The 27,174-nt window shown below is 53.6% G+C and overlaps 10 protein-coding genes across 10 annotated transcripts; 7 read left to right on the forward strand and 3 right to left on the reverse strand.

Annotated features, from left to right (window-relative positions):
• Nucleotides 1–926: 926 nt before the first annotated feature.
• On the reverse strand, nucleotides 927–2,841 carry AB675_1062 (Vacuolar protein 8; the record flags this gene model as incomplete). Its single annotated transcript, XM_018139416.1, has 7 exons — nucleotides 927–1,142; nucleotides 1,187–2,118; nucleotides 2,151–2,297; nucleotides 2,343–2,456; nucleotides 2,503–2,623; nucleotides 2,673–2,758; nucleotides 2,811–2,841. The coding sequence occupies 7 exons, from the start codon at nucleotides 2,839–2,841 to the stop codon at nucleotides 927–929; spliced, it is 1,647 nt and encodes a 548-aa protein (XP_017998157.1).
• A 967-nt stretch (nucleotides 2,842–3,808) lies between these two features.
• AB675_1063 (U1 small nuclear ribonucleoprotein-like protein) lies at nucleotides 3,809–5,030 on the forward strand (the record flags this gene model as incomplete). Its single annotated transcript, XM_018139426.1, has 2 exons — nucleotides 3,809–4,298; nucleotides 4,363–5,030. 2 exons carry the CDS (start codon nucleotides 3,809–3,811, stop codon nucleotides 5,028–5,030), a joined length of 1,158 nt encoding a protein of 385 aa, XP_017998073.1.
• A 1,835-nt stretch (nucleotides 5,031–6,865) lies between these two features.
• Nucleotides 6,866–8,861, forward strand: AB675_1064 (uncharacterized protein; the record flags this gene model as incomplete). Its single annotated transcript, XM_018139437.1, has 2 exons — nucleotides 6,866–7,221; nucleotides 8,513–8,861. 2 exons carry the CDS (start codon nucleotides 6,866–6,868, stop codon nucleotides 8,859–8,861), a joined length of 705 nt encoding a protein of 234 aa, XP_017998122.1.
• A 1,269-nt stretch (nucleotides 8,862–10,130) lies between these two features.
• AB675_1065 (uncharacterized protein) lies at nucleotides 10,131–11,608 on the forward strand (the record flags this gene model as incomplete). Its single annotated transcript, XM_018139448.1, has 3 exons — nucleotides 10,131–10,289; nucleotides 10,337–10,466; nucleotides 10,626–11,608. The coding sequence occupies 3 exons, from the start codon at nucleotides 10,131–10,133 to the stop codon at nucleotides 11,606–11,608; spliced, it is 1,272 nt and encodes a 423-aa protein (XP_017998154.1).
• Nucleotides 11,609–12,634: 1,026 nt separating this feature from the next.
• On the forward strand, nucleotides 12,635–14,207 carry AB675_1066 (Pisatin demethylase; the record flags this gene model as incomplete). The annotated part of the gene is made up of 2 exons (XM_018139458.1): nucleotides 12,635–12,860; nucleotides 12,907–14,207. 2 exons carry the CDS (start codon nucleotides 12,635–12,637, stop codon nucleotides 14,205–14,207), a joined length of 1,527 nt encoding a protein of 508 aa, XP_017998052.1.
• A 698-nt stretch (nucleotides 14,208–14,905) lies between these two features.
• Nucleotides 14,906–16,577, reverse strand: AB675_1067 (putative MFS-type transporter; the record flags this gene model as incomplete). The annotated part of the gene is made up of 4 exons (XM_018139466.1): nucleotides 14,906–15,492; nucleotides 15,543–15,917; nucleotides 16,012–16,051; nucleotides 16,116–16,577. 4 exons carry the CDS (start codon nucleotides 16,575–16,577, stop codon nucleotides 14,906–14,908), a joined length of 1,464 nt encoding a protein of 487 aa, XP_017997986.1.
• Nucleotides 16,578–18,669: 2,092 nt separating this feature from the next.
• On the forward strand, nucleotides 18,670–19,293 carry AB675_1068 (uncharacterized protein; the record flags this gene model as incomplete). Its single annotated transcript, XM_018139477.1, has 2 exons — nucleotides 18,670–18,942; nucleotides 18,991–19,293. 2 exons carry the CDS (start codon nucleotides 18,670–18,672, stop codon nucleotides 19,291–19,293), a joined length of 576 nt encoding a protein of 191 aa, XP_017998080.1.
• A 1,495-nt stretch (nucleotides 19,294–20,788) lies between these two features.
• Nucleotides 20,789–21,938, forward strand: AB675_1069 (uncharacterized protein; the record flags this gene model as incomplete). The annotated part of the gene is made up of 4 exons (XM_018139488.1): nucleotides 20,789–20,831; nucleotides 20,884–21,230; nucleotides 21,286–21,350; nucleotides 21,413–21,938. The coding sequence occupies 4 exons, from the start codon at nucleotides 20,789–20,791 to the stop codon at nucleotides 21,936–21,938; spliced, it is 981 nt and encodes a 326-aa protein (XP_017998050.1).
• A 390-nt stretch (nucleotides 21,939–22,328) lies between these two features.
• On the forward strand, nucleotides 22,329–25,284 carry AB675_1070 (uncharacterized protein; the record flags this gene model as incomplete). Its single annotated transcript, XM_018139500.1, has 2 exons — nucleotides 22,329–24,117; nucleotides 24,254–25,284. The coding sequence occupies 2 exons, from the start codon at nucleotides 22,329–22,331 to the stop codon at nucleotides 25,282–25,284; spliced, it is 2,820 nt and encodes a 939-aa protein (XP_017998067.1).
• Nucleotides 25,285–26,196: 912 nt separating this feature from the next.
• On the reverse strand, nucleotides 26,197–27,126 carry AB675_1071 (uncharacterized protein; the record flags this gene model as incomplete). The annotated part of the gene is made up of 2 exons (XM_018139510.1): nucleotides 26,197–26,578; nucleotides 26,705–27,126. The coding sequence occupies 2 exons, from the start codon at nucleotides 27,124–27,126 to the stop codon at nucleotides 26,197–26,199; spliced, it is 804 nt and encodes a 267-aa protein (XP_017998118.1).
• Nucleotides 27,127–27,174: the final 48 nt, after the last annotated feature.

A 27,174-nucleotide genomic window follows, 5' to 3' on the forward strand; every position in this document is an offset into this window, starting at 1 on the left:
TCGCAAGCTGTTGCAGGCAAGATCCAGGGCTGACACAGGGCTGACAGGCTCATATACCGCCAGCACGGTCTGCAGATCAGTGCACGTCGCAGACAGCAGAGACGGCTATGACTCCCCGACGAAAGAGCCGCACGAGTGCCCCAAAGGCAGCAAACGCACTGCCTTCACACCATCTCGTGGCAACCAGAGCGTCTGAGTGGGCGAAGGGCAGTTATAGTAAACCGGTGACCAGGTTCCCGTAGTGCCTCGGCGGCTATCTCGTAGCAAGATATGCACATTAGTCGTATCGGGCTCGTGGGATTGGGCCATGGGCACGGGAGGTCAAAGCCCAGGCATACACGCGTCGTTCATGATTGGCTCGTCAACAGTGGCTGTCTACATCTGATGCGGCATTGTATAGATGTAGGCAAGCTTTCGCAACTTGCATTGCTTCGATAGCAGAGCCTTCACGGCTCCTCATCACGCAAGCGGACATTTCATGAGGATAGTGGTCATGGTTGACGAAAGAATCGGAGGTCGGGTTTGGGTTTTTGATAGGTCCGAAGCGTGTGGGGCACGCTACCTACTAGTCGCCCGCGGGCGCCTGCAATTAGCGGTCAAAAGTACCCGCAAACCCGGAAGGCACTGCCCGCGGTGCCCGGTCGCGCTGTGGTACTGTACATAATGGTCTCGCAGCAGACACTCACTCAAAGCACGGCATAAAAGTCATGAACACAACTGGTGCTCTTTTGTGCGTATGCCAATACCTGCCAGATCGATATCTTCTGATACTTGCAAATGATTTCGAGGACCATCAAGGTCTTGAGACGGCATCAACGAGTCCATCCATGAACGCCTCGCTATGCCCATACCGCCACCACAAGTATATGGACCACCAACTTTCTCGGGTATACAGTGAAAGATAAGAGTAAGCATTACTGAAGTTCTCAACCCTCGACGAGCGTTTGCTTTGGGCCCTTGCCGAGCAGCTCCAATGACCGTTGTGCCAGGGCTACAACTTCGCCCTCGCCATCCTCTCCGTCCTCGTCATCAGATTCGACATGCTTGTCTGCGATTGTCTTGACCATCTGAATAATGTCTTCGGACTTGGCCACGAGGCTCAAGAGCTTAGCGTCATCGGCCTCGATGAGTTGTAGTAGAGTCTATCAGAGTCAGTCAGGTCATGCAGAGAGAGCAGTCATCTTACCCAAATCGCAATGTGCTGGAACGTTGGGTCTCCACTGGCCAAGAAGCGCTTCAGATAGCCATGAATGCCTCCGTTCGGTTCAGACCAATCGCGTACGAAAATCGAGTAATCGCCCACCTTAGACGACAGATTTCCGAGCGCTGCTGCGCTGTTGCCCTGGACCTCGATGCTTTCCGAGTCGGTCAATGGAATCAAGCAGTTGAAGACACCCATCTTGAGAAGGGCAGGCTTCAGATCGTCACACAGAGCAAGCACAGCTATGCATGCCGTCATCTCTGACTGGACGCTGAGAGGCACCGTGAGAACCAGTTCTGTACATTTTTGGACAGCTCCAGCTTCCAAAACCAACTGCTTGTTCTTGTCCGAGCTGGCGGCCAGGTTTCGAAGGGTCGAGATAGCATGACACTGAATTTCTTCGTTGTCGGTAGAGCTGAGCAGGTCGACCAGCGGCTTCAAGAATCCAGCATCGATTATGGGCGACTCGTTCAGCGGATGAATCGAAATGTTCCTGATGCAAGCGACCGCTGACAGTATCAGTGGTAGGTACGAGCTTCGCATCAGGTGCAGGAGTGGTGACAGTCCACGCTGACGGACGATCTCGAGCTGGTATTTCTCATCCGAGGCCAGATTGCGCAGAGCCAGCGCAGCCTGACATTGGACCTTCGGTGTACCAGAGTCCATCAGCTGTACGAGGGCCGTCACCAGTTTAGATTCGGTCTGGGCAAGCTTTTTCCGATTCGACGCGTCCACTGCAATGTTGCTGAGGGCAGTAGTACAGTAGTATTGAACGTCCATGTCGGGCGATGCCAGGAGTTGAACGAGGACAGGGATGGCGCCTGCATTGACCAACTGCTGTCTGTTATCATCAGAGTGTGTCATGTTGAGCAAGGCTCCGGTTGCGTTTCGCTGGACCCGCATATCCTTCGACTTGGCTAGCCTGGTCAACGGCCCAAGAGCACCGGACCTGGCGATCTTGGCTTTGTTGTCTTCGTGAGTGGTAGATTCGTGATGCACCCAACGGCATTGCACTGGACCTCGACATTTGGTGACATCATTTGTCGAATAAGCGGTGCCAGACCGCCGAGCGCGACGATAGCAACCTTGTTCTCAGCTTTGATGCGTCAGTAGTGGTCATCGTATAGCATCGGCATCTTACTGTTGACAGCAAGGTTGCCTAGAGCCGCACTGGCAGCTCTTTGCACCTCGATATCAGAATTCTGAAGAAGGAAACATATCGGCTCGAGTGTATCGCGATCGACTTCCCGAACATCTTCCATATGTTAGCTGAAGGGCTTCGGTGGTCGAGCTGATCTGACCTCTCTCTGTGATCTCGGCGAATGTCAGGCTGGCGCTTCTTTGTAGATCGACATTGTCGGAGTAGACGAGTGTGCTCAGCGCCCGAAGAGGCTCGCCAGAGAAGAAGTCTGTCTCGCCGCGCTACGGAGGGGTCAGTCACCACGCCTCGATCGTCAAGTAGAAGGCCTACATTTTCGAGGTACTGTAGGAGGTCGGCAACGGCCTCGCGTTCGCTGTCGGCGAGGGCAGGCTCGTAGAGGCTATCTTTCGGTCGCCCTGCGCGAATATCAGCAACTACGTCGCAGAGACGGAAAAGATAGTGACCGACCTTTGCAGCAGGATGAAAGAGTATTGCCCATCTCGAAGGAGATGGTGTGGCCCCGAAGGGTCTATGTGTGCGATATAGGACCCAATCACTTGGTCCGCAGTCAGCTGGGTAATTGTGTTGTGCCTGTCTGTGCTGATCTTGTGGGTTGCAGATGACTGATGCTAGAGCGCGACGTGTAATACGATTGCAATGATACCGAGCTGCGTTTGTATCAAGTCCTTGAATTAAATCGGGTGCTGCTAGCCTGTGGAACGGGTAGAATGAAGTCAGAGTCACGGTGACGAGGTGAGCATGTGGTTGGAAACGCAACGCGAGTAACTGCCCAACTGACGACCCGCAGGTGGAACAGCTGGAATTAGCGAGTGGGAAAGAATAGAGTCGTGGCTGCTCCCGGGCCTTGTCTTAGTTAAGGAAGGTGCCTAGAACACGCTCCTCCCGCAACGGCCAGCTTTCATCAACCATCCTACGAACTTCGAGAGCATCTATATCTACTTCATTGTACGTGTTGATCCATTCCAAGCTTGGAGACACTCTTCGTTCAGATGTGCAGCAGGCCGTCATGCCAACTGATCAGAATCCGCAAAAGCGCCCATTACGCGAGATGGGCGCCACGGATCGTGTCTAAAGATTCTATGTGCTATGGTTGGAAGTGATGCCCTTCGAGCGTGGCAATTCTGCGGCCATTCAGGGGGGCTAGACAGTAGTACATTGTTGTAGCGTCTCACGATGTATACAGAGCATGAATCGCCCTCAGCTTGACCTGACTTGGATGTTGGAAGTGTTGGCTATCTGTTCACGTGCTCAGGCGGGCTTTGCCAAGCCAAGACGCGGTCGTTGCCTTTTTCAAGTTCGCAGCAGGAGCTTCACGTTGTCCGTCTGCATCAACCTCCTTCATCACTGACCGCATTCTTTCCTTCTTGATTCATTCCAAAAGCGTGGTTCGCGTTGTCGCGTATGCGACTGTGTTCGGCAAATCTTTCGATTAAATCAGCGTCACGATGACAGACAAACTGCCCCCTGACCTACTTCAGCTCTTCCAACCACGACCACCAGTCAAATACTACGCTCCCCTCGATAATGCCCCGGAAGAGAAGGCGTCAAAACCATCTACGATCACAGGTCTTGCTGCCTTCCTCGGCGAAGTCGAGAATTACGCGGAAGAGTACGAATATCAACCTACAGAATCATGGCTACAGAAACGCGACCGCGTCCGAGCAGAGAAGAAGCAACGCATCGAAGATATGTCAAAGGATGATTTCGATGGCTTCAAGCCAGCGCAAGATCCCAAGGTCAAAGGAGATGCTCTGAAAACACTGTTCGTGAGCAGGTTGAGCTACGATGTTAAAGAGCAAGACCTCGAACGCGAGTTCGGCAGATTCGGACCAATTGAGAGAATACGTATCGTCAAAGACGATGCTACATCAAAGCCGAAAAAGGCGCACAGAGGCTATGCTTTCATTGTGTATGAACGCGAACGAGATATGAAAGGTAATGATCCCCACCCATGAGAACTCAATGGTAAGATCTTTCCGAACTAACCGCAAATCAACAGCTGCATACAAGGACACAGATGGTCTACGTATCAAAGACCGTAAAGTAGTTGTCGATGTAGAGCGTGGCCGGATGGTACCAGGCTGGCGTCCACGTCGCTTCGGAGGTGGCCTAGGAGGTCGTGGATATACTCGAGCTCCTCCTCCTAGGCCGCAATTCGGTGGACCGGGAAACTTCGGCGGTCCTGGTGGCTTCCGTGGCGGCTTTGGTGGTGGTCGCGGTGGTGGCGGCTTCCGAGGAGGTTTCCAAGGTAATGATCGTGGTGGCTTTGGTGGCAGAGGCAGAGGCGGAATTGGCTATCAAGATCGTGGCGGCTTTGGTGGGCGACAAGGTGGCTTCAATCAAGGTCCTCCACCCGCCAATGCTCCCAGTGGTCCAGGTGGTCGTTCTGGTGGGTATGGCGGCGGCGGCAGCTCCGGCTACGATGATCGACGCAATGGCTACGGAGGCGGTGGCTCAGCTGGTGCTGGCGGCAGCAGTGGTGGAGGTGGTGGGTATGGTAGGGACCGCGGCATAACTGGCAGCAACAGAGAGCCCGTCGCCAGCAGAGATCGAGGCTACGACGACCGCGATCGAGACCGAAGACGCGATGACGACTACGGCGGAAGCTCCAGAAAGCGACACCACGATAACGACTACGATGATCCGAGACAACGCCGTCGTTATTGAGTGCCTACAACGGCAAAATTCGAGATCTGTATTAAAGTAAGCCAGAGGTTGGTTGCTCGCTTCCTATTCAGAAATATTCCTCTTTCATCGCGGCGCGCATCATACGGGTAAGATGGACAGAATACCACACTACAGCCTCCGTCAAAAGCGCTGGGTTGCAGAAGCCGTCCAGAACACAGCTGTACTGCCTCGCATTCGACCGAGAAAATTGCGCCAATTGGTCAGTATCACAGAGTCGGTGAAGTTGGACGGGTCCCCGGTGGTCGCCTTTCGGTCTTCTCGAAGAGGACATCGCGTATGCACCCCACGATGGAGCCATGCTCGTCGTGAGCGGTTGATTACCTCCTGGCTTCGTGTCCAGAGCCATGTTCCTGGGACTGTTGAGTCCTCGGCTGGCATATACGCCCTTGGGATGACCTCCCTGCCTCGAAGGTAGGTCCGTTGTGTACCATATAGTTCAGTAATTCAATTGCTTCAGGCCACTGATCTTAGGTCGCCGAATACGTGTCTCAATTCATTCGCTCCGTGCGTAACATGCTCGTTCGCATTTAGTAATCTTGAATGCCATACCAGCAGTCACATTAGCTGCGGCCACCAGTCACGAAGCTTTGGAATCAACGTCCTCACAATGGCAGTTCTGCCGTATTCGCCACGCTTCACGTACACGAGAAATATGCTCGGGTGTCATAGTCTTCATAGACTGTCTCAAAGCAGAACTTGGAACACGAAGCGGCTACTGGAAGGGCGTAGATTATACTGCGAAACTCTCGTCCACGTGACCATAATTATTCAGCGAGGCCACGCCCTATTTTCAGGCACACGAGTTCCTCCTTCGCTGGCACCTCCAGCGCGAAAATCTTTCTCCTCCCAATCTGACATCATCCCCTCTCTTCATCACCCGCAACTCGATCCAATTTCGTGCTTGCCATCCACGAACGCGCCCTTCGTGGTCCTCACAGCCTAACACTCTTGTCTAGGAAAATTTTGCAGGTCAGACCAGCTTTTCCAGCCGGGAAACCTCAACAGCAATTCCACAACTTCGACTCCAAGGGAGTTTCTGTTATGTCAACGTCCAAAACACGCCCCAAGGTGCCTTGCAGTTAACGGCATAAACCAATAAAAATTCCTGAAGCTCCAGTCGCCTTATTGCAGAAAAGTCTTCAAGCACAACACGTGTACGGCAAGTATGGACGTGGACATCGCTCTAATGACAACGACAAATACCCTAACAGTAACTGCAGTCGCGATACCACATGCTGAACGACGAGGCTCGCTTCAATTGGTAAGGAAAACCTCTATGACACCCCCAGGCGGACCACATGGCGTGCGCGGAGCCCGATGTGCAAGAAAAACGTGGCTTGTTTCGGTTTGTCATCGCTCGCTATTCCCCGGCGGGTGGAGAGCGGTGCAGGGCGTATGCCAAGCGAACAGTACATGCTCGTGTTTAGTAGGCCAGCTCCAAACGACTATTGACATGTTTTCTGATTCATGGATGTCCAATAATGGAGATCGCGTCATATGGTCGTTGCAAGGCGCGTATGAGACAATTAAGGATCTGATGTTTTTGAAAGGCAAGTGACCGTCGGCCTCATAGTAATCCTTGAGGTACGGAAAAAGTATATAACCTGCTTGCCTGGATGCCTCGAAACGCATCATTTCTCACTCAGCAACAAAGCACAGATATCAAAGACAGCCATCCTCATCATATATAACAAGCCAACCCACCACAACTCACCACAACCAAACGACTACCCACTCAACCAACACACTCACCCCTAATACCACATCGTCACCAACAACCACAACCCAACACTACCTCAATCACCACCACCAAAATGCTCTACGCCGGCTACTACAACCTCTCCTCCCCCTCAACCCCCTCCTCCCGCAACGCCTCCATGTCAACATCCTCCCGCCGCTCCAGCGAGAAATCCGCTACCTCCACAGAACAGCAACAACTCCCCCAACAACCAGAACGCCGCAAATCCTTCCTCCAAAAAGTGATCTACCAACTCAAGCCCATCGAGCAGCCCGTGCTCGTCGACGGCGTCTGGTCGCCCATGTTCGTCTCCAAGGCTGAGCGACAGGCGGCTGAGGCGGAGGCGAAGGCTAGGAAGGCATCTGTTGCTACAGGGCAGAAGCAGCGCGGAAGCATCAGCAAGGCGCAGTACGAGCTGATTAGTGCTGCTGCGTAAGTGGAGAGGGAATCACGGAGCGAGGTGAAGTAATGAAGTTGATTGGGTCGAATCTTTCTGTTTTCGGGTCTTGGAGTACTTGCGACATAGCGTTAATGACGAGAATACCCTGGCGTTAGGCCACTGTCCTCACAGACAGTTCTATACTTGATGCATTGATCTCACCAACTTCTGGTCATCATGACCCGCGAAAGACACGTAAATCCGCGAACAAGCACGTCTCACAGCCTCGCTAGCCCGTATAACCTGCTTGCGGAACGAGATAGTCTCCAGACTCCGATGATCGGCGACCACAAGAACGAGGTGATGTGCGATACGGAAGACGTCCGTCTTACCTGGAGTCGTGTACGCATCATCGAGCCGTGAGTCATCATATCCGAAACGCAATCTGCGTCGCCGCAGAGCAGTGGCGTCCTTCAGGCCGGGGTCAGGTCAGCAGCCTGGGGATGAGACTTGCGAGGCATCTTGGGGCTGGTAGAACAAGACGATCAGGACTTCAGTGAGGGAGATCCTGGGCCGCGTGATGGTTATTTCGCGGCGCAGCCGTGAACTCCGGACTTTGTACATTGTCAGACATGTATGAGGGGCCTATAGTGTTAAGATGTGATGTATGAAGACGACGCTGATGTGGCGTTTAAGCCCAAAGCGGCTGTTGCGGGGTTTCGGGCCTCGGCCCTTTCTCCGCTCAGGCTATACAATGAGCAAGACGAGGTATAGTATTTGGTCCCGGTCAAGAAAACCTGTACGTTCGCAATCATTACCCTCGCACCCAGCTCCACTAGCTGTAGAGGACTGCCAGAGCCATCTATAATCACGAAACAAATCGCCGGATATATTCAGCCGCCGCAAAGCGTGCTTAGCCGAAAAGAACTCGTATGATGACAGGCAACGAGGCCGTAGATCAGGGCCGGTGTTTATGTGGAACAGTCTCTTTCACCGTAGTCGGCGACCCGATATACAATGTCATCTGCCACTGTGAGAACTGCAAGTAAGTAGTGTTGGTTTTGGAGAGCAAGTTTCAGGCCTCGTGTGGCGCAAGCAGAGGGATAATCGGACGCGCCTCCCTTGGTACAGATGCTGACCTGAAGTGTGCCCATCAGACGTCACGGCGGGTCCCTTTTGCACTGCGCCAGCATTTTCCTGAAATCGGTAAGCAGTGTTTGAATGTCGTCTCTGCTCACAGCGATCTTGGTATCAAGTCTGTTGGTCCTGAGGTCCGGAACATGCCCAGATCATGCAAGCGCTCGTGCTCACAATTGCCCTGATCTAGCAATACACGCTACACAGCGGTGCAGAATTCGTCAAGACCTACCATGATCCCACCACGCTCTCGGGCAAGCCGTTGGGTCGTGCCTTCTGCTCGACGTGCGGCTCGAAGCTACACGCCTTGACACCACTCCGCGAGGACATCATCAGCATTCCCGCAGGATTGTTGGCTTCAGCACATTCTGGCATTGGGACCATCGCTAAGGAGACTGGTCTCGATGGAGATTCGTGGGCAAAGTGGAAGCCGAGTAAAGAGCAGTTTTGTCGAGAAAAGGCTGGTTGGGTGCCACAGTTCAGTGTTATGGATACAGAGGAACGGTATGTGACAGGTACCATGGGTCAGAAGGTCGGGCAGAGTCCGAAGATCTGAAATGTTAGACGTCGTGCGAGTTGAGGCAGACTGGAGGCATCCGGAAGACCATCGTGAATTCTGCAAGAGTCGGCTGCTGTGGGCTGACTTGAACGACTGCGTCGTCCGCTGAAGGTTCAGCTAGAGGATCGCAGGAACCGTCGCCGTTGTGTCACCTGTACTTGTTGAAGTCGTCAAGCTTATCAGCCACGTGATTCAAGCATCTTGTGCTGTCATTGATCGATTCGCTTCAAGTGATCAGAGGCATATGCTAGCGTGTGCACGAACACATCGCTTCTCACCGCTTGGTCCAACAAACAATCAGGTCCAACAAACAATCAAGAAGTTGAAGGGGGCGGAAAGTGATCTCCTGGACGATCGCTCTCGCCAAAAAGTGGATGTGCCAAGCTTCGTCGATGGCCCACCAATTCTCAAATTGAAGTCCCCTACTAGTAGTATCCTTCCATCAACCTCCCTTCTCTGCATCACGTCTTTAACATGTTGCGTTGGAACTATTGCGATGCTTAGCACTCACGCTTCTGTTTCGTCATAGCTTCAAGCTCTTGGACCGCGCTCAGTCCTTTGCATCGTGACTATCGACCGTGACCTGGGGATCAACACAGTGGCTGCCGAGAGAATGCCGCCCAAGCGACTGTGGTAGATCCACCGAGCTGGTTCCTCCAGTCACAACATGAATGCATCCATGAGCACGAGGCACTTGTCGCGCCCAGTCAGCTAGCAATGCCGCCGACCATCTTCTAGCTTGTCTTCCACAGCTTCCGGGACAAAGCGCGTCCACAATCCGCTGTGTCCGTCCACCGCGTCATTCGGATTCGGATGCAGGTCATATATTGCAGCTCCGCTCTCCCCGTGGGCCGTGGCTCGAGTGCAGCCTCCCCTGAACAAGACACCATCTTCCTCGCTTTCGACCTTCTGGCTGACGATCTTCGACTTTGCTCGTGGGACCACTCCGCTGGGACACATCGTTGACGACTCACTCGCGAACCTCTAGCCGCTGTCAAAGCGATGCGTCAACGCCACTACCATGGATCCTGAATGCCAATTGCACCTAGGCAGGATCACACATTGATCCTCAGGGGACTTGAACATGCTTGAATACGAGCTGTCAATGATTGCGGCTTCCCCAGCCTGGCAATACCCTTACCCCAAAAGCAGGTACAGTACATGCTTCTAGGTATATCTTGAAACCCTCGCTCCACCCTACAAAATTGTCCATATGCCTCTTCAATGCACTTCACGCCGCAGCCTGCGAAGCTACAATAGGCCATCATGGCGAACACAATGCCTCTTCGAGGGTCAGGCCAACTACTGTTTGGCCTGTGCATCGCCTGCGTGGCCCTTAGTTGGGTCATCGTGACCGCCAGGCTGGCGGTCCGAAGAGCCATCCACGCTTTAGGATGGGATGATGGACTCATGCTTGCTGGACTGGTGCGTCGTTCGCGTCACGAATGGTTCCTGCTTGCTCATGTGGACAGATTCTGTTCAGCACTTTTAGCGCCACGCTCATCGGAATGTGTTACAACGGCGGTGGCTACCTTCTCTCTGAACTGTCCGCCGCTACCACTATGGCTGGGATCAAATACTATTTCTTAAGTCAAATCATCTGTGAGTCTCCCATGAAACCTACCTGCCATCGGAAGGGCGTTGTCATCGACAGAACCGCGATCCTGGGCGGACGCCACCACGACGGCCATTGCTACAGGGACATGTCACCGTCCGATGATAGGAAACCTCGCCTGTGTCACCTGCTGACAAGGAGGATAGATACGACCAGCACAGTACCCGTCAAGTGCTCCATCTGCTTCACGCTTTTGCGTCTAGCCGACAGGAAGAAGCGTTTCTGCTATGTTCTGTACGCCATCATGACCTTGAGCATCATCGCAGGCATAGTGACCATCATTGGCGTCCTAAACGCCTGCAAACCGCTTCGAGCGTTCTGGGGCGAAGTCGAAGGAAAGTGCAACGCCGACGTCAGCATCGCCATCGGACTCTTCCTGAGCGCAACGTGCATTGCCACCGACTTCGTTTTGGCAGTGCTACCAGGGATAATGCTTTGGGACGTCCAGATTAAGAGGCGTGTCAAAGTCTACATTGTCGCTATACTGGCTCTAGGCGCTCTCGCGTCCGTATCAACGATTGTGCGCATACCCTACCTGCTGCGCTACAGCGAGCCAGACCGAATTCTCAAGACCGCCGCGCCACTTTCTTGCTGGACAGTCGGCGAAGTCGCCATTGGCATTTGTGCTGGTTCCGTTGCACAGTTACGGCCCTTGCTCAGGTACGTGCCGTTCATCAAGCATAGCAGCTATGACGGACCCACTAGCGACCACCCTTCGAGGACACTGCGCTCTCGTTCCGGCATAGTGAAGCTCACCACACTTCACTCTGAAGGGCAGAACAAGTCAGACACGGCAGAATCCACACGTCGTATCCACGGCCGAGATGAGCTTGACCTCGAAACAGACTCGGATGGAGATAGCCAGGAGGAACGCTTGAATGGTACAACGCATAGCATGGCATCTGAAGCAACGGCATTTCCGGACGATGTTGAGTCCGCTGTGATGGGAACGATCAGGAAGGACACGGAAGTGACCGTGCAACCCTGGTCGCCTTCCCGTGCCCACGACGCGCAAAGCGTGGCGAGCAGTGATGCTGGACCTGTTGCAGTCCCGCAGTCGCCAGACTTTACATTCCGAGATGGCGGAACGTGCAAGACTGAGGTGTGGCACCGGCGGTCGAGAGGGTGAGACCTCTGCAGGACCTTGCTCAACCTTTGCATCCTGCGGTCACCACGCACACACACACTCAGGGTTAGCGCAGACACGTCGGACCATGTAGATGTAGACTATGTACACAGCAATAGTGATTTCCACCTGAATGATGTCACACAACGCAGAATAATACCTGCGGAAGAAACTACTAGGCAGTTGGCTGATTTGCTAGCGGGCAGTTGTTATCAACAAGACTGAGGACTTCGACTTTCTATGTATCGAGGTTGTGCTCTCCCGTGTGAGGTCTAGATCTCTTTTGGGTCATTGACGTTGAGATAGACCCCAATGAATGCTAAAATGCACCGAGTCGCACGAAGAGGCGAACAACGACCCAAGCATTTATATACACCAAATACGGATCCACCGCTGTTTCCTCAACTGTACGATAGATCAGTGAATGGCGGTCCACAGTCTTCTGGAAACTACATTAGCAGTTTCTCCTTCCGTTATGCTAATGAGGAGCGCCTACTGAGTGACTGCCTGCTCGTATAACAGTCTACATGGGGTGGGGACTACAGAGGATTTGGTAAGACCGGATGACCTTGAACTGAACCGAGTCCGGATGACAAGACCGAACAACAACAAACCGGGTGACAAGAATCTGTCTGACGCGAGACCGGCTGACTTGTGCTCCTAGACCACCTCCGTAATCGCCAAGATCCTTGCCCAAGGTTTGACCGTCGATTACTGCATCGGCAGCCTCCAGTCCGAACGTCTTCGCGTGTAGCCTCAGACGAGTCCCTCAACAGCTATCGCAATGCTCATAGCGATTCCTTGGGCGCACTCTATGATCAGCTCGTTGCGATGGATGAACAAATGCTACGACCGTACTGGTCCGACCTCTAGCCGAGCAGCAAGCTACTGCATGATGCTGAACTACTTTGCCGCCGGGCATTGCAAGTCATTTCCGCACAGGCAGAACTCCCATGAGCTCTTGAATCCCCTGCAATCCTCGGTCGACGTTGCGAGAGTAGTCCATGGGTTTGACTTTTTGCGCTTACCATGAAACAGAGCAGCACTAATGGCTACGCAGCCAGCGCCACGACCATCATATCTGCAATACTCGTGATATGGCTGACCTACCAGGTATACGCCTTTATAGCCTCCTACCGACGATTGCGACACATCCCTGGGCCACGTCTAGCAGCATGGTCCAGCTTGTGGTGGATCACTGCGGCACTCAGTAGAAAAGGCCATCTCTACCTCCACGATGCGCTCAAGCAATATGGTAGATCTACTGACTATGGCGCCAGGCCATGGCTGACCTGCCACAGGACCCCTCGTGCGCATCGCTCCAAACATCCTCGTCACAAGCGACACGGCCTTCGTCCGCAAGATGACCGCCGTCCGCTCACCATATACACGAAGCGACTGGAACAAAGCTTTCCGATTCGACGCCGATCGCGAGAACGTCTTCTCCGAGACTGACGCGAGGAAACATGCGGATTTGCGGCAGAAGCTAACAATGGGCTACACCGGCAAAGAGAACCCTCATCTTGAGCCAGACATCAACAACGTCATCATGAGCCTCGTTGATCTGCTGAAGGTCAAGTACACCTCCAGGGGCGGCACATTAAAGCCAGTCGACATGGGGCAACTGCTACAGTATCTAACCCTCGACATCATCACCGCACTCTCCTTAGGTAAGCCATTCGGCTGGATCGCCGACGACGAGGACAAATATGCATACATAGCGACGATGGAAGCCAACATGCCCGCCATGAACTTCATGTCTGCAGTCCCAGCACTATCTCGATTAATGCGCATGCCTGCAATCCAGCGGCTCATCCTCCCCTCAATGCGAGACCGTATCGGCATGGGAAAAGTTAAAGCCGTAATCCACTCCATCATCACTCAGCGCTGCGCCGGCGCCAAGACCGACGACAAACCGCCGAATGACATGACCCAATCCTTCATCGACCACAACCTCACACTCGGCGAAATCTGCGACAACGCCCTCCTCCAAATACTCGCCGGCAGCGACACCTCCGGCACCATCCTGCGCTCCACCATGATCTACGTCACCTCAAACCCCCAGATCTACCGCAAACTCACGGCTGAAGTCCGCGCTGCAGCCGTCCCGTCGGATCAGGTCATCAGCTACTCCGCCTCCCAACAACTCCCCTACCTCAACGCCTGCATCAAAGAGACGCTCCGCTACTACCCCGTCAACACGGGCCTCAGCCCCAAAACTGTCGGTCCGGACGGCGATACCTACAACAATATGCATCTCCCCGCCGGCACAGAGATCGGGATCTCCGCATGGTCACTTTACCGCCACAATCCCATCTACGGCGCAGACTGCGCCGTCTACCGCCCGGAACGCTGGCTTGATTCCACGCCAGAGCAGTTGGTCGCAATGGAGAAGGAGCACGAGATGGTGTTTCTGTACGGGCGGTTCAAGTGTTTGGGTGAGAGGATAGCACGGATTGAGCTCGCGAAGACGGTGTTTGAGTTGTTTAGGCGGTTTGAGTGGAGCTTGTTGGATCCGATGCGGCCGTTGGAGGTTGAGGATAATTTTGGGTTGTGGGTGCAGAGGGGATTGATGATGAGGGTTGAGGAGTGTGAGACGTAGGAAAGGCAGAAGTGTGCTGCGGGAGGTTCAGGGTAGGGCTGTGTACCAGTAACTCTGGTGTTCCGTTTTTGATACACGTCCATGGCGGACGCCAGTCCTATCCTTGAGTCTTTCGGGCCTTCTGTTCTCGCTGTCGAGCCATGAACGGTCAACCACGAGCCTCCATCTTCGACCTTTTGTCTTGTCTTGCCTTGTTAATCAAGAATGAGCCTTCAATGGTGATGGTCGCTCGCAGACGTCGGTGAAGCGCCTTAATTCGAACGCCTCGTATGAACCAGTCAACCGGTCGAACGAAACGCCCAGGAAGCATCTATTCAACTACCTGTCCAAGTGCCGCACGTGGTCCCGCCTCCACGTGCGAGACGAGGTCTGGCTGGGGACATGATCTGCCAGAGAGTATGTTTATGCCAATTACGCAGCAGTGCCCGAGACGGCGGACGATGTTAGATTTGGAAAACCATGTGGACGATGTTAGATTTGGAAAACCATATGGCTTCGTGGCCCCTGATAGGGCCGGGATCCATGGATATGTACTGTCTGACACAGCGCTTGTCCTGGAGGCTCCAATTGCGACGCTGGGAATACCCATCTTCCCTCGCTTCCTGTACATGGCCAAAGGCCCGTCCATTATCCCACGGTCCCTGCACCTCCTCTCCGACTTCCGCTTGCTCCCCCATTAAAACCCATCTCAGCCTCTTCTACGCAGTAGCGAAATTCAACGGCCCAGAGGCCAGCCTCAACTTCTTCCCGAATACCATCAGGGCGATAATAATGAAGAACGCCGCGGCACAGATCGCGGCCTGAATACCGAAGCTGACCTTCGTACCTTGCGCTTGTGCCCAAGTGACCTGAAAGTACGAGATGATGAACCCACCAGTCGTTCTAGCCATGTTGATCCACGCAGCTACCTCACCAGAAGCCTCCGGATAACTGTCAAGGTTGTACGCGTTGAGGGCGACAGTCGTGATCATGATGCCGAAGACATACAGTCCCCAGAAGAGACTCGTGATCATGTAGTGGAAGCCTTCCTCGAGGGCGAAGCCCAGACCGACTAGTCCAGCGAGCATGAATGGCGTGCTCACGAAGATGGCTCGTAGGCGAGCCTCGGGCTCGAAGTGGCCGTTGTGGGAGCGGATATACTGATTCGCGATGAGATCGTGCAGCCAGTGGCCGAGGATCTCTCCCAGTATTGCTGCGACGATCGGCGTGAAGTAGAAGTAACCGATTTGCAAGGGTCCGAAGTTGTAAAGTGGTGTGAGGAAGATGGCGAGCGTTGTGTTGATGCCTGCACCGATCAGCTTTGTATCCACAAGACTCCGCGAGCAAATCACTTACCAACGACCCAAGCAAAGGTCAGGAGATAGTAGAACGATGATAGGAAGACAGTTGGTTTGATGAGGACCTTGATGGGACGGAGCATAGCCTGACCGAAGGTGTTGCGCAGATGTCGGGATCTCCATTGCGATAGCCCAATAAGGCGTGAGATTCGGGAGCCTCGGTCAGGTTGAGATTCGATCGGCAGGCGGCGGTCGTAGTAGGTCTCTTCGACGAACAAGATGGTGAGAATCAAACAGAGAGCCGTTTCTGCCACGTAGACCCAGAAGGGAATCTGCCATTTCTGAGTCGAAATGATGAAAGCAGCGAACAATGGTCCGAAGTATGGTGAGAGAATAATGAATGCGGCCCAGATGTTGATCTTTCTTGCTCTCTCTGCGTTTCAGTCAGCCCTCAGTCCGTGGACACCATCGGGGGGGGTCTAGCTTGTTCGTCTATTTGGGTGTAGCGGCAAGCACGAATCACATACCATGGAAATAAAACATATCGTAGATGAACATGAGCTCCGCCTTGAGCGACGGTCGAGAAAAATCCGTTCAGTATCCTGGCAGCCATGAACGACTCAAACGTGACAGCGGCCGCACACCATATCGCCGTAGCTGTAGCGACAACCAAGAAGTAAAAGAGGACAGGTAGTCGACCAAAGTACGCGCTAAAAGCGACGACGAATACACCTCCAGCACCAAGCATGAAAACGTTGCCAACCTGGCTGTGGTTCACATAGTCGGGAGACATGTTCCAGATCGCAGCTTGCGGGAGGAGAGTGACGGCGCCAGTCGCGGAGCCATAGTCGGGCAAGAAGGCTGACATGGACACAATAATCAAGATGAGGTGCTTCTTCATCCAGCTCCAATTGAGGGGATCGTGCGGGTCGTCGGACGGTTGTGGCAAAAGAATGGTTGTGCCATCATTGGCATGCTTCAGATTACCATGCGCATTGTCGGTGATAATGTATCCCTCACGTTCGTTGTACTCGTGCAGATTGTGGGACGCGTCGAAAGACGACGTCCTTGCAACAGCTTTCTCAGTATCCATGTCGGCGATCAGTATCGAAATGGGATGTGCTGTATTGAGCGCACAATGGCAAGCGTTACGAAGTAATGCTCACCTGCTCTAGACCTTGTCTGGGGCGCGACATACTATATATCAGCGCTCTAGCTTTTCCATTATGGAGCATCACCCAGACCAAACGATCATGTGAGGTACCACGCAGTGCAAAAGAGCAGTATCGGATGAAGCCCCACGGGGCACGTTCGAGGGGAACGTGGTCGAGATCTACACTCGAATATGGGGCTGAAGCATGTCGAATCAGAGCTGCTGACCATCCACGAACATTGGAGCATTGAGTTTTCAACTGTTAGTTGAATTCGTGCTTTTGTAAGAATTAGCAACCACTATACCGGCAGTCATTCGCCCGGAACGTCGATGATGGCTTGATGCTCGCTAAGCGAGCGCGAGGCTGTCAGATCTTAAGTTATCGGCAGCGTTCAGGCGCAAATGTTCGGCACTGGACTCTCGTGGCTTCGGGAGGTGCTCATTGGGCGTGCGCGGACTCGCGGAGGTACCTGTACGCGTGCGCAACCCGCAACAAAGTACACTCTTTACCTGAACAACCTTGGACTCGAAGCTGCTGGAAGCGAAAGCATACAAGTGTCTGTCGGCCGTAACTTTCTTCCAAAGCTTTGAGTGACAGCGACTGCCGGGCGTGAAGAAATTGTGCCTATCGTAAGTTTCCCCAGGCATGGCAGGAACTTTCTCCGCTCCGAGCTTGAAGCACCCATCTTCAAAAAGCTTCGCAGCCCTTACCTGCTTAGAATGGGTACGTACCTCTGCCACAGTGCCACGGGATGCTGTTTCGGCATCATCATACCTAGAGGCGTTTGTGTGACTTCCCAGGGGCGAGGGTGAGCATCTACGAGCCTCTGCACCTTCGCTCCGACACGACATGTCATGAGGCACCATGCTAAGTCTTTCGTTCTGAGTACAGGTAAAGATGCCTACAATGCGAATCTTGTACATCAGCCCTTTGCAGCAAGTAACACCTGGAATGTGAGAGGATGACTCTTGAAACAAGAATCCGCGTGTAAACCTGTCGATTTTCGTGCACTTTGGACCCAAAAGTCTTCAGGTACAAAATCAGCGGTATCCCACAGCAGCAGTTCCGTGCTCGATCTGAATTACCCCTGGTCAGGGCCTCGGAGTCGCATGGCATGATGCATGGAAGATGAGACTAGGACCTGCCAGAAAACAAGGCGCAGTCTCTTTTCAGGGTCTCGACTGACGGATCGACAATGACGGTTTCCTCATGCTACCGGCAACTCAGGAATGTGGCACTCTTTCAGGTCGCGCCCCTCCGTCATACTACAGCTTCTGCAAACCACCAAACGTCGTGTCGGATGTACATGTAACTGCGACCGAATATGTGTCCTTCAGCCGAAACGTAGCACGAAACCTGCAGAAGACGGTCAGCAGTGTGGAGGGGGCAGTTCTTACCATGCGAGCATGCACGACCGGGGCAATGTGTCGCAAGACTCGAGTTCATTTGCCCAAGATCGGGCACTGCTCACAGCGTGCGGACAGCAATCTGCAGCCTGGATGCCCACTATGGTCTGGATATGACCTAGCGAGCGATTATTCTACCCAATAGCGCACGCCCGAGTGCCGTAGCATGCTGGAATGTACGCCGACCAGTATCCGCTATCCACTCAGTCCCTTGTCTGCTTCGTCCAATGAAGCGCCCGACTGGGCTAATTTTGCTACCACGCTTGAACCCAGAACAGCACAGTCCACCCAACCAAGCCGCCCATTCATCGCCTCGCCTCTTCTGCCATCAGGCTCGCTCATCTCACAACTCTCACCCTGCCTCCCGGCTTCACCCTTCCACCACTCATCCCGTCCTACATCATCTTTCCATTCCCGCTACCTTCATCTATACCGCTACTTTGATCCCCAACACATACACAACCACTTTCATCGACATCACCGCCATCTATTCGCCAATTCGCAAACAGTCGGCTTATCTCGAGAGCTGATACCTATTGTTTACGTGGCCTCCTTTGTCTCAACACCGCCCCGATAGCAATCCTGCCGCTTTCCTGCACCCCAGCATTTCAGACCATATTACAACATGTCGACGAACTTCTACGGTCATCAACAGCCGCACTACTACTCCCAAAATATGTCACACATCCCTCACCAGCACAATCACCATGGACGCTCTCGCCGAGCACCACGTTTACCTGCGGCTGCCCGCCACCATCGTCAACAAAAGCCTCAGAAAGAAGTAGTCGTACCTGAAAACCCAAGCTTAGCTGCATTCCGCATGCGATTCGAAGCTGGACGATCCTTCGATCTGGACGACGACCTTGAATTCTGTCCCAATCTCCTTACATTTGACGAGGTTGGTGACAGCGATCTCAGATCGTTGATAAGCTCTAACAGATCTCAGAAGCAGTCTGTTTCCTCGGGCTCTGATCGTTCCTCGCTGTCAAGCGGCTCCCCCGAATCTTCGCCATTACAGCAGCAGATACAGCCCGACCACCTTTCCTTATCGGCTACCTCTTCCGCCTTCATCTCACCTTCAGTCAACAACAATTCTCTGAAGGTTCACCAACCGTCGGCCATTCGATCTGGGACAAGGGCTATTCCTATCGTGAATCCCTCTACGGGCATTCGCATTGCAAGCCCGCCTAACAGCATTTCTCCTGGTCTGATGCAAACTCTGGCCTCGGTTGGTTGGGGGCCTCAGTAGGCAGTTGTGGACTTCCATCCATGATTAGCCTTCAGCTCCTTTGCCATTTCGCTGTGCCACAGTTTGCATCTTGCCGGGGCTGATGTTGTGATGAGCGTGCTTGCCTTGCGATTCGACTCGAATATCAGATTATCACCATACCCACTGTATATATCCGTGTTCGACAATTTTCCGAATCTCGGTTCGAAGAGCTAGGCAGCATATTTGAGCATTTTTTGACGATACCATCATGGCACCAGACATTTGAGTAAAAGGACGACGAGGCGCAGTGTTGGCACAGCGATGCATTTTCAATGGCATGGAGTTCAGAGACACTTGTGGGAGGAGACAAGATTCACGATAGACGACGGCTTCTTTTTGCATATACTGTTGGTTGTTGGCAGAGCCGTTGTTTATGATTGCATTTGGAGTTGCGCTTTACACACGCGGTGATCGTGTACAGCGCTGGTTGTGGGAAAATATGAGAGCGGTCTGATGCACGAACAGAGATACCAGATGGGTTACGGCGAACATACCAGGGAACGGTGCTTCCCTCCAGGAAGCGATTCGACTCATGCTTGTTATTGGATGTCGACGGCATGAATACCAACAATGACCGAAATGGATTATCGACTCAAGCGATCTTTTCTCCTTGGACAAATATGTTGGGCATGCAGGTTATGGGCGTCATTCCTCCGGATGACCTTGCGGTCGACCCATGGTCGCCGCCATGAGATGTATTCCTATATTACTAGTCAATAGAGATCTCGTCTTTCGAAACATCTGCTGTCCTCGAATATTTTCCACTTATCTGACAAACTCGTCACACATGATCACGTAGCCCACATGTTACAGCACAGCACACACCACGTTGCGCGCCTCGGATAGGTGGTGCATTCAGACAGGTGCAATACCCGAGCGTTATAACGTGGACTTCAGGAAGGGAGCTTCAGAGACGTGCGCAGGTCTCTGCTAAGTCATACCTTACACAATTAGTGCACGCACATAGCCTCGAACCGCGTCGCATTGTACGGTGACCACAACCATCGCTGCTCTTGCCTACGTTGCGTCATTATTCCGACTAAATGCCAATGCCAACTGCCAGATTGACGAAGCCCAGCACCCAGATCCGGAAATTCTGCAGGTCGTTTGCGCCAATAGCGGCTCACGCCAGGCGCTGATTAAGCCGTCAATGCAAGTGCTTCAGTATTGACTACAGAAATGCACGGGTACCCGCGAAGTCGAAACCTTGCCACAGAGCATCCCACCTTCCTCATGGCCTCAGCTGCGGATCGATATGCAACAAGACGGCTCAACGGCAGGCAAGACCGCTTACCAAGTTCGCGGCAACGGTCGTGGAAGGACACTCTGGAAAAATGTTGTACAGAAGTCGAAGTCTGGTGAAGCATACATACATAAAAGGACTCGCGACTGGACTGAGTGAATCTGGCTGTTTCATCTCAACACTGAACTTCCCAAGCAAACGCCAACCGAATCACCATACATCCAAATCACTATGCCGTCCATCTTGTTGATAGGAGTGACCGGGCTCATTGGATGTAAGTTGGCCGATTAACACTGTATCAAAAGCATACTGATGCCTCAGACTAGCCCACCTTGTTCTTGCGCTCAAGGAGAAGCATCCTGAGTTACCAGTCACCGTACTCGTCCGCAATAAGACAATCGACACTTACCTGTCCGAGACCGCCGCTGTGAAGCGCATTGTCCATGGCAGCTTTGACGAAAAGGACAAGATTGTTGCCTTGGCCAAAGAGCATGACATCGTCATCAATGTAGGCTCATCGTGGGATGTGCCGCTCAGCGAGTCCATCGTCGAAGGCCTGAAACAGCAACCCGAGGGAAAGAAGAGGACTCTCATTCATATGAGTGGCACAGGCAACTTCGTCGACAAGCGGTGGGTCGATGGGGCAACTCATGCTGAGGCGAAGGTCTGGGATGTGAGTCGACCACAGGATGTTGATATGAGAAGGCCCCTGCTAAGTTTCGAAATAGGACAACAACCCAGAGGATATGAAGCTCATCAACCCCACGATGCTCAACGGAGGCCCTGATACTGTGTAAGTCGCCCATTCATCGAGTCGAAGATCCTGGGACACATGAGAGACTGACGTGCTCTAAGCGTCTTGAACCATGGTAAGGATGGCAAGACTGGAACATACATCATCTATCCTTCAGGGGTCTACGGTGAAGCCGCAGGCCCGATTCCAGCTCACGGCGTCATCCAATTCGTATACCGCGAGAAGGCAAAGGAGTTGGGCTTCGTGCCCTATATCGGCGAGGGAACCGCTGTGTTCAACAGTCTCCACATCAAAGCCGTCATACCCTTCGTGCTGCAAGTCCTTGATCTGGCTCTCAAAGACGCTACGCCACAAGGATCGGTCTATGAGCGATGCTTCTTGATCGGAGGAACAGAAACAAAGTATAAGGATATTGCAGAGGCTTTCGCCGAGGTACTGTACAACGAAGGCGTCATTGCGAGTCCGGTGGCCAAGAGCGTCGACCGAAAGGGTGCCGGTGAGGGCGAGCTGCCAATGCTCATGTCCAGCGATATGCGATTTGTGTCGAACAGAGCGAAGAAGCTGGGTTACAAGAATGAGGAAGTCAGCTTGGTGGAGTATCTGCGCAGCAAAAAGTCAACGAAGTAGATGAACACCGGCTCAGGCTACCACTAGCGATAATCGGAGCGGAGAAGGGGGGTGTGGCGGTGCACATCGATGATGGGACTTTGGAACCAAGGCGGACTTTGATAGCTGAGCCACAGCCACAACGCATACATGCTCTCTTCAAAGCATCGGATGTCAGGCTCAACACTGGCAGATTCTTACGACTGCTCATAGAGTGAAGACATCATTATATCGTGAAGTGAAGCTGAAGTGAAGCTCCTTTAGCGTGACCGCCAGATCCTCCCTAAGCCGTGTCTTGGCGAATTCAACGTGGGGCAAGATCGGTTTGCCCAGATATTCAACCTCAGAGATATCGCTGACAGTTTGTTCTACCACTGCCAACTGTACAATCAATCAAAGAACGGCGACAAGATGGAGCTCTCGTCGAGGAGTTTCCTGGTTCTCCTGTTCGTCTTCTTACTCTGCGTCTCCTCCGCTCAAGCCTTTGGTGCTGGGAATATCGCATCCATATCGGCTGTGGAAGGCAAGAACTGGCGTCATGGAGATATCGAGGATATACTTAAGCAAGTCGCATGCATACGCCACCACAAATGGAACTCGATGATGATGAAACGCGTCTACTTCGGCAACTGGCTTAGGGACTATTCTCAGGCTATGGACACTGGTGCTCTGAAGAAAGCACAACCTGAAACCATCCGAGTACTTGTGTGGCTTCTATCTTTCTTGGGCTTCGGCTACGCAACAGCGGAGTTCGAGGTCACGAAGGAGAGACTGGGCGTTTATCGTCCTGAAGAACACATCGATAATCCCAAGGACTACAACGACAATGAGGACGCACGAAAATATGACCCCCGTCTTCGCGCTCCGGTACAAGATATTGAGCTAGCTGTTGATCCAGATACTGGCATGAAGAACTACATTGCCAAGAAGGATGCACACTGGGCCACCAGTGCAGCATTCGTCAAGTGGTCATTCGAGCAGAGTATTCATCATGGCAGACAGTATTGTGCTGGACGTGGTATCTTCAAAGGCAACGATGATGAGCTCGCCGAAGCATGTCGCTTACTAGGTCAAGGGTTGCACACTCTCGAGGATTTCGGTGCTCATACGAATTATGTTGAGCTGGTTCTCCGCGAGATGGGTATGCATAACGTCTTCCCACATGTTGGAGAGAGGGCGATGATCAATGTCAGAGGCAAGCATATCTTTCCGCTTGTCACGGGTACTTTCGGCATGGTCGACTTCTACCACTCAGTCCTAGGAGAGGCAACCGATCACTTCACGCAGAGTGAGATCAGCGAAATGGACAACGCTATGGGAATGGCTCAGACCGCATCACAGTCCAACAACCCGCTCATGACATTGGTAAAACTCCTCTCGAAGGTCCCCGTGCCGGGCGCAAAGGATCTCTGCGATGAAGCTCAGCGCTTGCAAGCCAACTCTCAGCGTGCAGCTCAGGACAACCAGAGCTGGGGATCTAGCCGAGGTATCGATGACAACTACAGCTCTTCGAGGTCGGGACCTGGCGATTGGAACCAAGGCTATCAACAACAGAGCGGCTACGATCAAGGCTATCAACAGCAAGGTGGATATAACCAAGGCTACCAACAAGAATCTCAGCGCTCGTGGGGTGACCCAGCATACGATGCATTCTTGCAGAATCAACAACACCAGCAACAAGGTAATTGGCAGCAACCTCCAGCTCATCAGCAACAGAACTGGCAACAACCACCACAGCAGCAACAGTCCTGGCAGCAACCTCATGAAATGCCTGGTTCGAACACCTGGAACCAACAGCCTTCAGTCAACTCACAACCGCAACAGACTCCCTCTCAGCCTCAACAGAAGCCTCAAGCAGGTCCAGACGGCAAGTTGGACTCGTCCATCGATCCTGCCAAGCTTGTACAGCAGATCTACCCGATCCTCGCCTTCCGTGACAAGGTCGTCCGCGCCATCTCATCAGTCATTGAGAAGATCCCCGGCCTCGAGGCACTTGTTGAGCGCATCGTCGAGACGCTCACCGTCTTTATCCTCTCACTTCTCGCACCCATAATCCGACCGATCATAAACACTCTCACCAAGTCTCTCGAAGCCGGCTCCGAAGGCGTCGTCAGCTCCAACGGCAAGCATCAATTCGACGTTTGGAACGACCCTACTTCAACCGACCCAACGCATTCGATGCTCTCAAAGGATCATTTCAGTAATATCCTGAATGACCCCGCAGGCGACGTCGCAGCTGAGATCTTGAAGTTCATCGCCCCCAGAGTTCTGTACGCTTGGGAGCATCCAGGCAAGTCGCATCTCCCGAACACCTTACCACCCCTAACATTGTACAGACGTGCCGACCGAACAAGTCATGCGCGACGTCGAAGTCATTTTCCACCACCCCGCCCTACGCGACGACCGCGTCGAGATCCATCGCAACATGTACCGCGTCGTCGAAAAGTGGGCAGACGAGCGTCCCGACCGTGGTCGGTCCCTAGACCAAATCCTCAGTAGTGCTAGTGTCAAGGCGGGGAAGAACCACAAAGCCGGCGTCTCCGACCACGCCATGGTCGACCACCACAAGATGTCTTCACAACAGATGAACGCTGCCGCCAGTGGCTCACATGCTTCCGGCGGCCTGCTCGATAGCGTCTCGGGCCTGCTTGGGGCCGGCTCTGGATCGGGCGGTAGCCACAACAACTATGGACAGCAAGGCGGCTCATCGTCACCCTTCGGCATGGTCGGCAACCTCTACAACACCATCTCCGGCAACGGCGGTCACGGACAACAACAGCACCACAAGCCCAGCGGCGGCGGCGGCGGACTGAACGACATGCTGCACATGGCAGAGAAACTCCCCATTCCAGGCGTGCACAACATGACGTCCACACTCAACAAGTTCGGCCTTGGCGGTGGACACTCATCCGGTGGTGGCGGTCTCGGATCATTCCTAGGCGGCGGCGGCAGACGCGGCCTCGACGACGAGCCCGGCGCCCGGGGCCTCTCCGAAGACGACCCAGCGCGGAGCGAGGTGCTTAGCGGTGGGTATGGTGGTATTGGACAGGAGTCACAGCTACCAGCGCGAGAGCGCAGTCCTAGTCCTGGGCCGCTGGCGCCGCCGAGCGGGTATGAGAGCTATACGGCAAGCGGGCTGGACTATGATGGTGGGAGTTCGCAGATGGCGCCGCCGTATACTGGTGGGAATGAAGGGTACTATGCCAGTGGCTACGGACAGCAGAGCCAGAGTCAGGGGTATGAGCAGTCGTCGAGCGGTTATGGCCAACAGCAGCAGTATGGTGCAGGTGGTCCAAGCTATCAACAACAGCAGCAGTACGGCGGGCAATACGGCGGAGGTGGTGCGAGCGGCGACTACTATCGCTGATCGTCACGCGAGTACTGGCTTACACAACGTATGTATTGACCTCATCCGACTCAATCGGCAAGTGCGAGGAAAGGGTTAAGGGAAAGGTAGAGAAAAGGGGAAGGCACACATCAGAGACACATGATAGAACCTGGTCGGTATTGATCGCTTTTGATCGGACCAAGGACCGCGCAAACGCACAATGCAACGTCAAGTACAATCTTGCCTCCTTATGAGAGTGATTTGGAAGCTCACTTGGGCCCCCTTCTGTAACAGAATTTCGTTTGCCACTCACCCCGCCAGCACCAGAATTCGTGGCAGCAGTTCACTTGCCAACCAACAGCCTTTATATATTGCTGCCTCAGATTTTCGCTCGACAATCAGCCCACAAAATCGAACAAGAGACGAGAACGCAGAAACCCTTCACTGACCCTGGAGTGCACTTTCATTAGGCGCGGAGTATGGTCCTCTGATCGAGTTTGACGTTGAGGGTTTGGTTGTTTTTACTTTTTTCCTCTTGTTATTGTTGAAAGACGTCGTTCCAGCGATTCGTAGGGACTAAGAACCTGCTGTATCGTCGCCTCAGTAGATCTCGCAGCAGCATTACCATTCTGACCGCTCCTGTTGCTCAGCTAATTAGTCCAAGGACTCACCGGCCCTATTTTGCTCTCGCTCTATTCATGGATCGCATTTCCAGGCAGTCTGCTTCATCGTGATGGTAGTAGTCAGTGCATGGACACATCCTCGGCCTTCAAGTCGTTCATATTCGAGGTCATGGTCATATCCCGTCATTATGTTTTAGCTGAACAGTCCGTAGCTTTCCCCAATTGATCCGTCCAGCCACAAATAAAGCACCACACAAGCGGATGCAGGTCCAGCAGCGGCCCTCCCGTCCGACCTGAGAGATCTCCTCGAACGTCCACATCAAAGACCTCAACCAACAAGACCCCTGACCCGCTCAACCCTCTCAATTCGTCCCTCCAACCTCTTCAACCTCTCCCCCCTCTCCCGTTCCCTCCTCTCCAAGACTCTCACCCTCTCCTCCAATTTGCTCCTCGCCCGCCGCTCCTCAGCCACCATCTCATTCGCCTGCCCAAAGAGCGTCGCCGTGAGCTCTTCCAGCTCCAGTTGGGTCTGGTTTAGAGTCGACTCGGCGCGCTCGCGCAGGGTACGCTCTGTGGTAAGAGTGGCTTGAAGTGAGTGCAGAGTCGGTTCTGTCGAAGCAGATTGGGGAAGAGGGGCAGGGGCGGAGTTTGTTTGGTGGAGTGGCGGTCGGAGGTGTTGCCATGGGGCGGCGAGGGAGGTGGTGTCTATGCTGCCGGCGGAGGGGTTTCTGCGGGTATTGCTGTTGCTGCTGCTGTTGTTGTTATTGCCGCCACCGATGAGAGCGCGAAGTGAGGAGAGGCGGCCTTGTGTTTGGGGTTGTTGCTGCTGCTGCGACGCTGAAGGTGGCGGCGGTGGCAGCATCTGCTGGTCTCCACTGTTCCGTCCATTGGCTTGCCCGTGCTGCTGCTGCTGCGACTGCTCTGCCCGCAGCGCGCCCAGTTGGTCCTCATAGTCTGCCAGCCTATCGACCGCGGCGGCGGCTTTCGAGTTGAGAAGTTTGACTTGCGCCTGCAGGTCTGAGATCATGCGCTGCGCCTCCTCTGAGGCTGGAGCTTGGATCGTGGTGGTGACATCGTAGCCGCATGAGGGGCAGGAGGTTCTTATTGAGTCTCCGCGGTGCAGGTGTTGTGATGATGGCGAAGGTGCCGCCGGGAGTGGTTTGCGCGAGACGATGGGTGAGGGCGGTTGGGAGCGGGGCGGCGAAGGCGCGGCGTAGGCCTGTGATGAGAGGGACGAGAGGGTGTGAATTGTCGTCATGGTCGTTGGTTTACACACGCAGGTGCGACTCTCGTGGAGGCAATATGG

This window comes from Cyphellophora attinorum, assembly GCF_001299255.1.
Source record: "Cyphellophora attinorum strain CBS 131958 chromosome Unknown Contig20, whole genome shotgun sequence".
Taxonomy (NCBI): Eukaryota; Fungi; Ascomycota; class Eurotiomycetes; order Chaetothyriales; family Cyphellophoraceae; genus Cyphellophora; species Cyphellophora attinorum.